At 51.3% G+C, this 13,007-nt stretch overlaps 3 protein-coding genes across 3 annotated transcripts; 1 reads left to right on the top strand and 2 right to left on the bottom strand.

Annotated features, from left to right (window-relative positions):
* Nucleotide 1: 1 nt before the first annotated feature.
* On the bottom strand, nucleotides 2-1,072 carry BJX67DRAFT_140694 (uncharacterized protein). Its single transcript, XM_071024647.1, has 2 exons — nucleotides 749-1,072; nucleotides 2-680 (listed from the first exon to the last, which is right to left on the bottom strand). Exons 1-2 carry the CDS (start codon nucleotides 945-947, stop codon nucleotides 373-375), a joined length of 507 nt encoding a protein of 168 aa, XP_070885440.1. The 5' UTR covers nucleotides 948-1,072; the 3' UTR covers nucleotides 2-372.
* A 1,167-nt stretch (nucleotides 1,073-2,239) lies between these two features.
* BJX67DRAFT_381980 (uncharacterized protein) lies at nucleotides 2,240-6,460 on the top strand (the record flags this gene model as incomplete). Its single annotated transcript, XM_071033123.1, has 8 exons — nucleotides 2,240-2,646; nucleotides 2,693-2,940; nucleotides 2,987-3,021; nucleotides 3,072-4,075; nucleotides 4,126-4,834; nucleotides 4,886-4,936; nucleotides 4,983-6,340; nucleotides 6,403-6,460. The coding sequence occupies 8 exons, from the start codon at nucleotides 2,240-2,242 to the stop codon at nucleotides 6,458-6,460; spliced, it is 3,870 nt and encodes a 1,289-aa protein (XP_070885441.1).
* Nucleotides 6,461-10,726: 4,266 nt separating this feature from the next.
* BJX67DRAFT_381981 (uncharacterized protein) lies at nucleotides 10,727-11,338 on the bottom strand (the record flags this gene model as incomplete). The annotated part of the gene is made up of 1 exon (XM_071033124.1): nucleotides 10,727-11,338. The coding sequence occupies one exon, from the start codon at nucleotides 11,336-11,338 to the stop codon at nucleotides 10,727-10,729; it is 612 nt and encodes a 203-aa protein (XP_070885442.1).
* Between the last annotated feature and the right edge of the window lie 1,669 nt (nucleotides 11,339-13,007).

Genomic DNA, 13,007 nt, shown 5'->3' on the forward strand with positions numbered 1-13,007 from the left:
GATTTCATGAAGATCTAGGTTAGATTCCTCCGAATCAACAAGATTCAATAGCAGCCTTTCTAAAACATAATCACAAATGTAGATCACAGGTAATCAGTTTGGTATCTTCACACGCATAATTCTTCAAACATGTTTTCGAGTAATTCCCCAACGGCCCTTACCAAACCAGCGGCATCCGCCGAGACGGTTCTCATCCGCCATTAACTCAATTACATGCAAGTAAATCGTAAGACGTAAAGCAAAAAGGTGCAGAGCAGGGGATAATTATTCTACGTCTAGCGTAGGGAAAGCCTGCCCCAAGTTCCTCTCCTTCGCACCAGCACCAAAAGGGCGAAGCTCACGGGTATCAATGCCGTTTCAAGGGCAAATTCTTCATGAGCGATTGAACGAAAAGTAGGAGCTCCATCCCCGTGGTTTTGGGTCTGAGTTCTTCGACTCTTCGTCGGCTGTGATGACTGCATCTTTTTCCACGTCTGTCGGTTGCCGCTTCTGTGTTTTCACCTTTGCGGCTTCCCTGTGCACCCTGTCGCGATCACGAGTTTGCGGTCGTTGGCTTCTTGGGAATTTCGGTGTCAGAGGTGTCTTGACAGCTTTGACAACTTGTCTTGCAGATTGACGGAGCTTTTCCCGCATCGCCCATTGACGCTTCTTCGCAAGGTAAAAGAGACCGGCAGAGCTGACTATATCGAGTGATTGTCAGTTTGAGCTAACCCTAGATCAGAAAACGCAATGGACCCGGGGAACGGACATCCAATTATCACAACCACTCCAACGATCACACATAGAGCGATCATCCCGCCAGTGGACATGCCGCCGCTTGACGATGGGCCGGCTGCTCCAGCCTCGTTTTGACTGTCGACATCATTCGGATCATACTCATATTGGGCGACTGATTGGGCGATGAGAACTGATGCCACCAGAGAGCTGAAGAGGTGTGTTGCGGCCATGTTTCGCTTATACTTGCATACTTCGGGATGCCGAAGATGACACTTGGGGGCGCTCTCCGTCACGGACCGGGCGATGAGATTTAACACCTTTTATGAAGGGCAGGGGTCATGACAAAAGAACATGTTCGCCTCAACAGGCGCCGTGGCCCTCTCCTTTTAAACAATGCATGGGTCTCCAGTCACACAAACCACCAATCTTCAGGATTCTGCAGGATCGTTGCCCACTCACACACGCAGTTGAGAGGTTCAGTCATCCTCGCTCGAAACTCTGATTCGCAAGATCGAGGTATTCACCGATCTGTATTGGCACGAGGGCTCGTTGGAACGGCGCAGGGGAAAATCCATGTGGCGAATCAAGGGTGTTGGACGGCCTGTCACTTTGTGATGCACGCGCTGGTTTTGTGACGAGGGTCTTGGCCTCCTCGGGCATGCTTCAGTGGTCGAGCGCTCCAGCCAATTGCAGGCTCACTTCAACCGCCGATGCAGATCTATTTCCAAACATTTCAAAGAGCACTGCTCGAAAGAATTCCTTCAGAAGAAGTGACAGGGAGAGTTCGATGGCTGTTCGCAACCAAGTCCCCTCTTTTGGCTCATCCATGAGCCCTCACTCGACCACTTGGGGACGACGAAACATGTCCATGGTTCCGACCATTTCCCTCTTTCTCCTTCCGTGCGTAGCTTCAAGCTACCTTTCTGGGCTAACATCCCGAATCGAAGTCACAGAGAGTGCAGACTCCGCGCTCGTCCTGCTCTATTTCCCACCTCAGAGTACATTGGACGTTGGCCCCCGCAAAGATTGTACGGTTGCTCACAGACAACTTGTGTGATGAAATCCCGAGGTCATTATGCGAGGTGTCTGGTCGACACGCGCCGACCCTCCCACAGGTGGGAAGCAGTTGTAGCAGCGGATGGAATGTATCGAAAGCGAGGAGCACCTAGCCACCACAAGCTGCTTATAAAACACAAGATTCCCTTGATTGCGAAGAGCTGCTTGATGAAGCCTGAGATGCGTTGCAATTGACAAAACGCAAGCTGGAGCCCAAGTCGTCCTTCTTGCCCATTTCGGTAGTCGTAGGCCACAGCCTGGAGCCCTGGTCACGCCTTCCGAAAAGATCTCACTCCCAGAAAGCCATCACGCCCTCCAGCCTTCTCCTCGCCATCACTCGTCTCTATGTTGAGTCATTCCACTCTCTTAGACACATCTCAATTGGCATCCGTATGGGAGCACGAGAACTGGCCGCTTTAATTACCGTAGGTTATCAACGCTCACTATCGACTACCCGGCAACGCCTATGGAGAATAACGACGCCAGCGCTGTATCAACCGAGGGTCCTCCACCTGACCCAGGATTTGACGGGAATGGATACGATTGCAATGAGGAGCTGCTGCTCTTACAAATCATGGATACTACCAACCAGGCCGCTTCACCAAATCTCGAGGCCGTACTTGACGACCGGCAAGGCCTTGATTGGCCTTCAGGTCAAAGGCAGCAATCTCCATTACTCATGGAACGGCCGCAGAGCTCAGGAATCGACACAACGGCTTTCAGCTTCGCAAAGCCTGTTCAGAACTCAAAGCCGTTTTCCCTTCAACTAACCTCAAGGACTTGTTCTTCCGCCACCGTATCTCAGGAGGGCTCGGGTAAAAATGGGCTTTTGGCCTGCGATAAACCAAATGGAGAACAAAACAACCAGGCAAGGTAAATCGTTCCTCACTGAGTATAGATTCAGAACTAAACTTCCAAGGAGCACCGCCTCGCCAGGTCCAGCGATCATCGGGCTCTCGGGATGCGTGCATAACGAAGAGAAGTCCCCCGCCCCGTCCGAACAAATGCAGCACTCGCATTCGCGAAATACGCTCTCAGCTGGAGCCGAGAATAGGACGAGGTCAGATTCTCGCAATGCTGCCGAGTGCCAGAAAAGCCAGACTCAACTTCCTGGGGCCAATCCCGAACGCAATCGTCAGGGGCTGCCCTTTGGGTATGGCATGCAAGGTGCGTTTTGGACTGAAAGATATATTTTGTCTATTAACGTTTCTAGAAGGCGCAGAATCACTTATTACCTCCCATACAAATGTAAGTTACTGCCGAATATCTTTCCAGTATCAGATTATAATACCAATAAGGAGGATTCACCCACGCACGAATTGAAAAATGGAGAAAAGACACACGAGAGGATACGGTCCCCTGAGAACCCTGGTCGGGAGGGTGATATCTTACCTGAATTGCGTTCTCCCCACAATCAATCGAGGGTGGTGAAAAGACATCCCAGCGATAAAAGAAGGGCAACAACGCGTGTCTCCCGCGTACTTTCGGACCAGAACTTGCAGATTCCCGAAGAGGTCTTGTTCCAGCAATTAATCAGTCGAATGAAAGCCCGGGAAGAAAGCGAGGCGGCAGCTTCCCATCTGCGGAAAGAAATGGAGGCAAGTTTATCAATACTGCAAGAAGAAAACAAGACTCTACGAGACGAGGTCCAGAAAATTAGGAGCAAATTGCGTCAGAGAACAACCGAGGCGCGGAGTTATAAGTCGCAAACAGACTCATGGAGATCCAAACTGGCAAAGATAAAAAATTTCCTGAATGAACTCGGGGCTGATTACCAAAACCTCCGCGGCGAAGCAATACACTTGAAGGCGACCCGAAAATCGCTGGACAAGGAACGGAAAGACATAGCAGAAAATCTCGAAGACGTGAAAGCACGGTTGTTGGAAGTATCCCAAGCTTCTTGTGACAGGCGAGGCCGTCTTTTGGAGTCAGAGGGCCTGATTGGCTCTCTGAGACAGGAACTCAAATATGCGCAAGAAAGGGCTCAGTACTCCCAGGATCAGTTGGCTGACGAAAAGAAGAGGTCTCACCTGCTCGAATTATACATTCAAAACTGCTCACGCGCCCAAGGCAAGAAACTAGACCTCATTCAGGCCGGTCAACTAGAAATGAAGAAAAAAGTTGAATCCGCCTTCGAAGCCACGACCAAGAATTGCAAGTCCTCTCATACAATTATCAGTGATGCAATCGAAAAGAATGTGGACGAACTTCTAAGCCTAGTAAGGGGCACTGTCGAGAGCATCTTACATGACAAGATGGACGTACCACAAATTAAAGAAACTCTTTGTGCGTTTGAGTTGCGGTAAGCTTTGAGCCTAGTATAAGAACGCCCTTCCTGACTTCTGTAATAAGCATGGATTCAGCGGCACACCAAATCGCAAAGGACGTTGAGAAAAACGTTTGCGTCACCGACAAGGCATTGGAAGGCGTGAAAGCACAGCTTCAGCTTTTCAGAGATAGCGTAAGCGACGGTTCGGCTCTGCTCACGCAGCTCTCGACAAGCAGAGACCAGTGTACCAATCTGCAGATAAAAATCAATGAAACATTTCCGGCGTTTGAGAATCTCGATTTAAGCATTCAGCGGCTACGAGAAAGACAAACCGACCTCGGACAGCGTATGGAGAGACTAGGAACTGACATCTCGGAGGTCAAGCTACCAGAGAGGTTTGGCGAGGATTATGTGCACATTTCAGAGAAGCTAAGGCTTGAAAACGAAATACAGCAACTCTCTTTGAAGCTGAAGCTAAAGGATGAGGAATTGGAAACCCAGCGGCTCGACAGCATCCAGAATCACGATAGGCTGCTCGAAATGAATGCCCAAGCACACCAAGCGGAAATGAAAGCAACGAAGTTCGAATCGCACACTGTAGATCTACAGGCACAACTTGAGGCGAGCCAAACGAAAGCACGGGAGGAACTAGATCGGGAGATTGGTCGTTGTCGCGATCTATGCAAAGCAGAATTCGACCAGCAGCTCCACGAACTGGCATTAGAAAAGACCACGATCGAGGTAGACAAGCGAAGACTCAATGAGCAGTTGGCTGGAACACAAAGCAGGATGGTGAGAGCACCACAAGTGTACAATGGCAAATCCAATACTCACGATAAACAGGCCGAGATCGAAGACGCAACCAGGAAACAACGAAAAGATTTGGAGTCATTGGTGTGTACCATATGTACCCATTCGTAGCTTACCACTAATCTCGTAGCTCGCGGAAAGGGAAAAGCGAATCCGAGACCTCGAAGCATCGCGAACCGAATACGCTTCAAGATTCGCTAAGCAAGAGGCTGAGGTTGTGAAACTGAGAGAGCAAGAGGCAGCCTTGGAATCTCAACAACTATCCCTGCAAAACGAGCTCAGCGAAGCCAACAGAAGGTCCAATGGATTCGAGAACGAACTTACGAGAGCCATAGCCGAGAAGCAGCGACAACTCCAGGCCTTGCAAGATAGTTTCTCATCACTCCAAAGCGACTTCCAGAAGAAAGAAGACGAGTGGAAGGCATTAAACAAGGAGCTTGAGGATGCAAATACTGCACGAACAGACCTCGAAACCGGGAAATCGAAAGCCAAAGCTGAGTTCCACGCATTACTTCGAAGGGTGCAAGGGTCGGAATCTACCGTCGAAGAAGTCAAAGAAATGCTCCACCGACTAGATATCGCACAGTTTGAGGAGCCATTATCCGAGTCTTTAGCTCGGTTGGAGGCGAGTATGCAATCAGCGAATGCAAGTCAGGCCATAACGATCGTGCAGGATCCAACAAGGGACGAAAGTTCCCGAGTGGACCACGGGACCCAGACCTTCGAAGATATGGCGCAGATAGGTACCGAAACCAGAGAGCCAATACCGCCCGTGCATCGTGGTGGGGGGCTTTCGCCGTCGGGGCAGGCGGGCGCTATAGTACCGTTTTCGAGCATTCTTCAAGAATTGTCGCCCGCTCATGATCCGATTGTCGGGAACGAACAATTCGATATAACGTACATGCTGACACAGACACCGGAAAGGAACGCCTCCGCCGAAGAGCTTACCGTACCAGCTAGGCCGGAGAAAGATACCCCATTCGCAGACATTGTGCCCCAAAGCAGGGCAGACAAACCAAATGAGCCTCGACTCAATCGTGCTGCTAGTATGCTGTGGGCCGCTTCGGACTGCACGCAGGAGCAAACCGGCTACAAGGCCGCGGTAGACCGAGCTGCCACTGGAATCAATGAGTCCGTTACAGGCCGAAGAGTCTCAGTTGAAACGAGGAAGTTGACAGCTGAGGCCGACAGCCTCCAGGTTCCAGACTCGCAAGAAAATAACGCTCAACCCAACACTAGGGAGGTGTCGCTGGGGGGCGATAAACCAGCACGAACCAACCGGTGGACGTATAGTAAACGCCAACGGGAGACCTCGACAAAGCAACAGGATACAATTCAGTTGGAAATCTCCTCCCAGATAGAAGGCCAGCAAGCGGGCGGAGAAACAGGAAAGAGTAAAAAGGCGAGGGTCTCCTCAACTCCCCCCAATTCTTTGGCCCAGGCAAGAGCTGGACCTGAACTCTATGATCGCAGAAAAAGCCCAACCAGGTTGGCTTCTGGAAGCAACCGAACTCGCTCATCAAACGGTGTGCTTAACTATACGGGTCCAGTCCGAAGTACAAGAAGGTCAGGGCGAAGGACACGAGGTATATTCCATCCTCTATGTGATTGGGGCATTGTTGACATCGGTAGGCGACAAGTACAATGCTCGGTTTAGCCAAGGTACTTAGTTATCCTGTATCGGGAGGCGATGAGCTAGGCAAAGCTCAGAAACCCACTGGATCTCAGTACTATATACTTAACATTGTTGGGCGAAGTAAGCTTCATAGTAAGCGTGTTCGATGGAACCTGCGGCGAAAATCAAAGTGATATTATGCGCCAGGAACATATGATATAAAACATATTGATTGGCCCAAGGTTGTCATGCTATAAACGCCAAAATGGAACACTGCGATACCTATACAGCTCTAGAAATGAGATAGTACGCAAGGAGGCCGCCAAACCTGTCCTTGCGGCCGCGTCTAATGTACATGGTCGTCGTTCAAAAGGAACCGGAAGCACAGCATTTGATGCGTTGTCCGTGAGGAAATTGATTGTATTGTATGATCGAGGAGAGGGTTGGAGTAAATTCGAGAGGAGCTGGGGCCGCAAAGAGAAGTTTTCTCAAGGCAATCGGCGGCACGACGGAGAATGATCGATTGCGGACTAAATCATTTCGCTCGTCCACCTTTCGTCGCCTCCAAAAACAACACCTTCTTTTTCACAACAGGGTCGTATTTCAGCATACTCAGGGGACGGTGAGCACGAGGTCGGACCATTGTACGGTAGTAGCCGGTCATCGCCATGGATATCAGGCGCACAGCGATGGTACGTGACTTGCCTTTGAAAGTTTCAGGTCAGCACAATGAATTGCGTCAAGTCGGAAACATAGCAGGATAATGAAATTTCAATGAAATCGGGGATATTTGAAGAGTACGCATACTTTTCTTGGCCATTTTGGCGACTGGCCCGCTGTGGTAAGGGAGCTGGCGCTGTTCAAGAACTTCTCGCGATGAGGTTTTGGTGGAGTTCCAGATTATGATCGCGACACGTGACTTGCGTTCGAAAAGGGGATAGCGGTCTTTCCACATCGACTTCGCCATTCAGGTACCAGCCGCCCTCAACTAATTGGCTTCCTGCTGGTGCCGGTTCATTCGATTTTCCTGAATTGGCAGATATTTTCTTTACTCTTATGACGAGTTGGGGTCAGGTCGTACCGAACTCCACATCATCTTCCACGAAACAAAGTCGCTTTTGATTGTACCTTGTCACGTGATGGAATGTCGTTGAAGACAACCCTTGAATCTCCTCACCTCACTTCTTGCAAACATCCTCAACAATGAATTTCGCCCCTGAATTTATTAGCAGTCACATTAGTGCCTAAGAACCCGCCCCCTCCCCCAAGAAAATTGCAGGCATAAATCAGCCTTCGGTGATCACGAGGGAGAAATTTTATCACCAAAGGAGGACAAGGAGGACATCTGACTGGCCGCCTGACCAGTCGATCAGAGAATCCTGATTCAAGCTGTGAACCCCTTTAACCCTTGTCAGTATGGGTGGTTTGTCCTCTGCTTTAGTGTCGGCTTCATCCGCGCGGGAGCTACACTCCTTGATCTCATCCGAGGGCGATCAACGGCTTTTCGACTGTTTCGCGGCTAGTCACATGGCCCTCCTCTTCGTCGAGGGGAGGCCTTAACGACACCGTCAACGTCTTGGATAACAGGACGTTCAACCCTCCGTCCCTTCGAAAGTGAGACACCCATCCAAGATCTTCCAAAGCGCGGGGTTTCGGTTACTCCCAGGCAGACTCGGTATCCGGTGTCTGTCGCTCAGTGTGAACAGGTCTGCCATCCATGCCGCTGCTGTTCTTCCAAGGCAGATCGCTGTTTAGGCGTCAGGCGACCAGTTTGCCGATGATCTTCGAAAACGCTCTGTCTGGTTTTCGGATTTTCGGGTTTTCGGCAACATCCGGGGAGTGAAAAGTTGACTCGAGGATGATGTTGAAGGGCATGAGCAGGTCAACCTGCTATGGTTGCTCTTTCAGTCACAAAGCTGCCGATATCCATCAGTTCCTCCAACTTCATCAGGCGGAAATCTAGCTGGTGCCCATGTTCCCAAGAATCCCGTTTTCTCCATCACCGGTGGTTGTTTCACGCGCCTCAGGGCCTGCGCCACTCAAACAGCCTCTCGTCAAACCCAGGCCACACAGCGCCAGAAATCCTGCTTTTTTGGGATACAATAGTGGACCGAAAAAGCTCCACTGGACGTTTCTCTGTTCCGTCTGATCGCCACTCGTTCAAGCCGTGTGTTCTCTGTGCAAGGTGACTCGAGGGCCCAGTTCGAGTCTCGATTGACATTTCTCGCTCCCCCAAGGCACCCTCCGGCCGCTCTTCTCACACCGGATTTGTCAGCCTCAAGATTCCAATGGCGAGTCAGTACTGGCCATTCCCTGGAGCTTGAAGTGTGCCGCAGAATTGGGCATGTATGTAACGGACGTCATCGAAGCCTGTAGTCTCGAAACCATGTCTCCTCACTAGAGCCGATAATACCGTGCCTAGCGATTCCTGTACACTTTTCAGAATTGCCATGACAGCAAGCTCACCGTATTCCTCCCCATAAGCGAAGTGTGATGCATACCGCAGAGACGACAATCGTCGTACAATGCGCAAAGCCACTTTTGAGGGCCCACACAAACCACTCGGCAACAAAACAACCACCCAACGCAGTAGACTATCTGCCTTTGCCTCCTCCCTAGTTCGATTTATTCTTCCTATCTGTCACGTTTCCAAAACTTGACGCACACAATCTCGAGACGAGGGAAAGGAAAGATCCTCCTCCGTTCAAAGGACAACCTGGAATCAACCCATCAGGCAACACCAGGCAGCTTGCCACCATTCCATATCTGAGGACGAGGTGAACTACCTAGGTAAAAAGCAAAATGCATAATTAACCAATCCGAGCACATAAAGAAACGAATGGCACCTTTTGAAGCCGCGAAGCCACTCACAAACCCCTCAAGTACAATAGGCAGCATCTCCACAATCACATCATGAAATCAAGAATGTGTTACTGCGGGAATCATGCAATCAGAGAATCAAACACAACCAACACCAAACCAACAAAATCACCAATTTTTCACTGGCCCATATCGAAAAGAATGAAAAAGGCCAGATTTCCGACAAATGCAAGCCGAGTCAGCCTCAGAGCACATCCCAGCTGAACCACCACACATCCTCCAGCCGCCAAACCCACCTTGCACCGCCTCCCCTTCCCTTCCCCCCCTCTGATCTCGCTCGTCGTGGTTCTTTCGTGCATGCGGCGACAAAACCGGAAACGTCCAGAATGCAAGAAGAGGTAGAGAGAGAGAGAGAGAGAGGGAGAAGATTGGGTGACGAACCTCAGTCCGAATCGTCCCGAGAGTCGTCATCCTTCTTCCGGGACCATCTTTTCGACTGCCTGTTGAGCCGCAGGCTAAACCGTACTCATCTTCAGATTACTAGACAGGAACTCACTGAGTCCTTGTCGGGAGGGAGGAGGGGAGGTGCATTGCATAAGTCATATGCAGGGCGCGGTCTCGGGATTTGAATTTGTCAAGAACTCCTCGACCAGGCTTCCAGGAGATGCAGCCAGGAAATCTTGGTCGGAGGCTCGTGAGTCACTGCCTGGTATGAGGGGATGCAAAAGTCTTGCCAAGCTGGATGTGTTCGAGGTGCGGGGTCTAGATTATGGCTTTGGCCGGTTGGGGCGGGAAGGGGGCCTGATTCTGGACTTTCATCTGGGAGGTGGGGGATCTTGTACGAGGAAGTATGAGATTTTGCATGGAGAGATCCAATCAGGATGCTTTCATTGATCATCGAACTATCAAGACAAAGGAAAAGTATTGTGGAAGGAAAAGAACATGGATCAGTCATATCCTATAGACGTAGGCAAAATTCAATCCTCCTTTGATGCGGGGACATCCTTCGTGCAGAAGACTTGCATGAGTGACTCATGCATACAGTGTCGATTATCCAGTGAGGATCAAGCAAGAAAATTTGACGAAACATCAAGTCTTTTTTCTGCTTTTGAGTGTTATCAACTTTTTTCGGGGCGTTTTTCTCTTGCGGTTCTCGATTCCGTGGTGCCCAACGGCAAGGAAAATAACGCGATTTCGGAACAGGAGATTGCTGAGAGGAAGGGGTTATCCCTCCCTCGGAGTCAAGCAGGGCATGGAATGCCAACCCTCAGAATAGAAGTGCGGGGTGAATCCGGTTCACTCTAATAGGGTTTGTGATGAGTCGGGGGCGATGCCCCGACCCCTTGGTGTAAGTGGGAGCACCTGGCTGCAGTGTGACAGGAACGAGTTGTCGTGTTGACGGTTGAAAGCAACGGAATATATGAAGCTGTCGCATGTATTCAGCGGTGGTACTCGGCAGGACGGTAGACGCGCGAGGACTCCTTGACTCGCTCGACACGGTCCGCCGCGTCTGAGTCGTAGAGGGATCCCCTGCTTGGGGACCCACGGTGAGGAGAAGGGTAGACGATGACACGACGGCTCTTGACGGTGCGCGGCTCACGCTCTATGATCTCTGTGACGGTGGAAGTGCGACGAGGAGGGATGTGGTATGTGCGGTCGTAGCTGATGATAGGTGAGGTAGGGCCGTCAACTACCGGCTTGTGAGCCTTCTCCTTGCGCTGCAAACGGAGTCCGTCCTCGATTGCGAGGAGAAGTCCACGGGTAGCGACACAGTTGCGTGGGATCTTGACGAGTGTAGGCTGGTTGAGGTCGCGGTCGACAACGGAGTAGGCCTTTCCGTTCTTCGAGTACAGGTACGCGGCAACGTCGACGGCATACTGGTGTCCACGGTCACAGAGGGAGCGGTCTTCCTGGTGAACTTGGAGAGGGTCATTGCACTGGTAGCAGTGGTCGGCGTGACGCTCAAAGGCAGTCATGACATATTGCTCGTCTGCCTCGAGCTCTCGCACGGGCAGGACGGGCTCAGCGACAGTCACAATAGGGGCAGGCATGCTTGCAGACCGTCGTAGACGGGGTCTTTTGACAGTGGGAAAGCTGCGACGGTAGAGGGTCTCCTTGAGGGAGATGGGGGGCCAGGAAATACGGGACGAGACGTAGGGCGACAGCGTGACGGTGTGGTAGAGGGTAACCAGGTGAATTCAAGTGTTGTGCGAGCAAAGGTACGCAGCAGATTAGGAAGGCCAAGAGCAGCAGAGAGTAGATATGCGTTGGTATGAGAGAAAGTGAAGAGACCAAGTTGAGGACTGAGAGGGGAATGGAGAGCAGCTATATAGATATGCAGGAGGCATCCAAGTTCCGACTGTGGACCCCTCCAGTCGGGGACTAAGATTGGAATGACGGCATTGGTCACAGGAAAAAGCCATGATGGAGGGGAGACTGGCGCTGCAGGTGATGTGAACTTGGGTGGAGGGGAGAGCAGAATGATCGAGAGCAGTTCCTCCAGGAGTGCAGGCCGGATGGCTGCCTGGGGCGGATGACTCGACCTCCAGGCTCGATTTGCGCGGCTCATGCTAGCGCCCTTTAGCTGCAGGCTGTGCCAGTGCAAGGGCGCCGCAAAGGCGTTTTTTTCAACAGGAGACTCGCTCCTTGGAGTGTGTCCCGCGGCTCTGATTGGCGGGCGCTCTGCTTTCTGTCGGTCAATCTGCCCTCCCCAGTCCATGCGGTGCTTTCCCTTTCTCAGCAGTCGGCGTCGAGGAGTCATCCCAGCTGGTTGTGAACAACGTCGAGTGTTGCGACTGTGGCTTGAGTCCCGTATCTGCGCCTCATCATCACACCAAGTTGACTGTGCCACACCCCCCTCCTCTGCCCTTCAGATCTCTCTGCGTCCTGCATGCAACAATCAGCACAGCATTCACCTTGAATTCCCTGCATTTCGAGCCTCCAGTGAGTTGCTTCGACGCATGACGCCATTCGCCTTGCAACCGCTTTCCTAGCCGCGATCATTATCCTGAGACGTTGACCGTCAGGAACCACTCTGTTGGTACCAACACCTCCTTCCCATCTATTTTCGTCCATATTTTCTAAGAATAATTTGTTGGCCATCGTCGCAGATATGTGATCCGAGCGTCAATCAGAGAAGGGTCGAAGAACCGAAACCAAGACTCCAATCTCATCAGTCTCAGCCTCAGGCTCCACGGACAGTCCAAACAAACACCAGTTTGTGGGACTCGACTCAGCCCCCCTCACGTCAAGCCTTCGGCAGGTCCCTTCTTGTTCTCTGTGCTTTCTCCAGTCCACCGTGATCCAGCCACAGTCGCCAAATTACGATCATCGCGTCAGGTTTTCTTGACCTCTCTCACCATGGTCAATTCATTTTCGGCGTCGTGTCAGACGAAATGCATGAAATGAGGGATTCATCGCCTTCCTGCTGCTCTCTCCTTCTCGCCTCTAGCGCCGGGATGTTTCACAGTTTCTCGCTTGAAGCTGATATCCAGTCCTTCGTGCCGGAATTCATCCCACCGAGACGGCGTCAAGTCAGGCGCTTCGAGAGCATCCCTTTCTCTTGGGCTCGACCAACCCCGTGTTCAACATGATAGCGGCAGGCCCCGGAACCTTGTTTCCCATCTCGTGTTCGGCCCCTCACGCACTCGTACCCAGAAGTGAAATCTGATCACAACTAAAAATATCAATTGAAGCACCAAGCAGTGAGATCTTTGCCGT

This window comes from Aspergillus lucknowensis (genome assembly GCF_044049455.1).
Source record: "Aspergillus lucknowensis strain CBS 449.75 chromosome Unknown BJX67scaffold_25, whole genome shotgun sequence".
Taxonomy (NCBI): Eukaryota; Fungi; Ascomycota; class Eurotiomycetes; order Eurotiales; family Aspergillaceae; genus Aspergillus; species Aspergillus lucknowensis.

Bases quoted from the DNA above. Each gene is read 5' to 3' on its own strand.
- BJX67DRAFT_140694 (XM_071024647.1), bottom strand. From the start codon at position 947: ATGGCCGCAACACACCTCTTCAGCTCTCTGGTGGCATCAGTTCTCATC. The intron at 681-748 runs GTCCGTTCCCCG...CACTCGATATAG, and splicing joins AGTGGTTGTGATAATTGGAT to TCAGCTCTGCCGGTCTCTTT.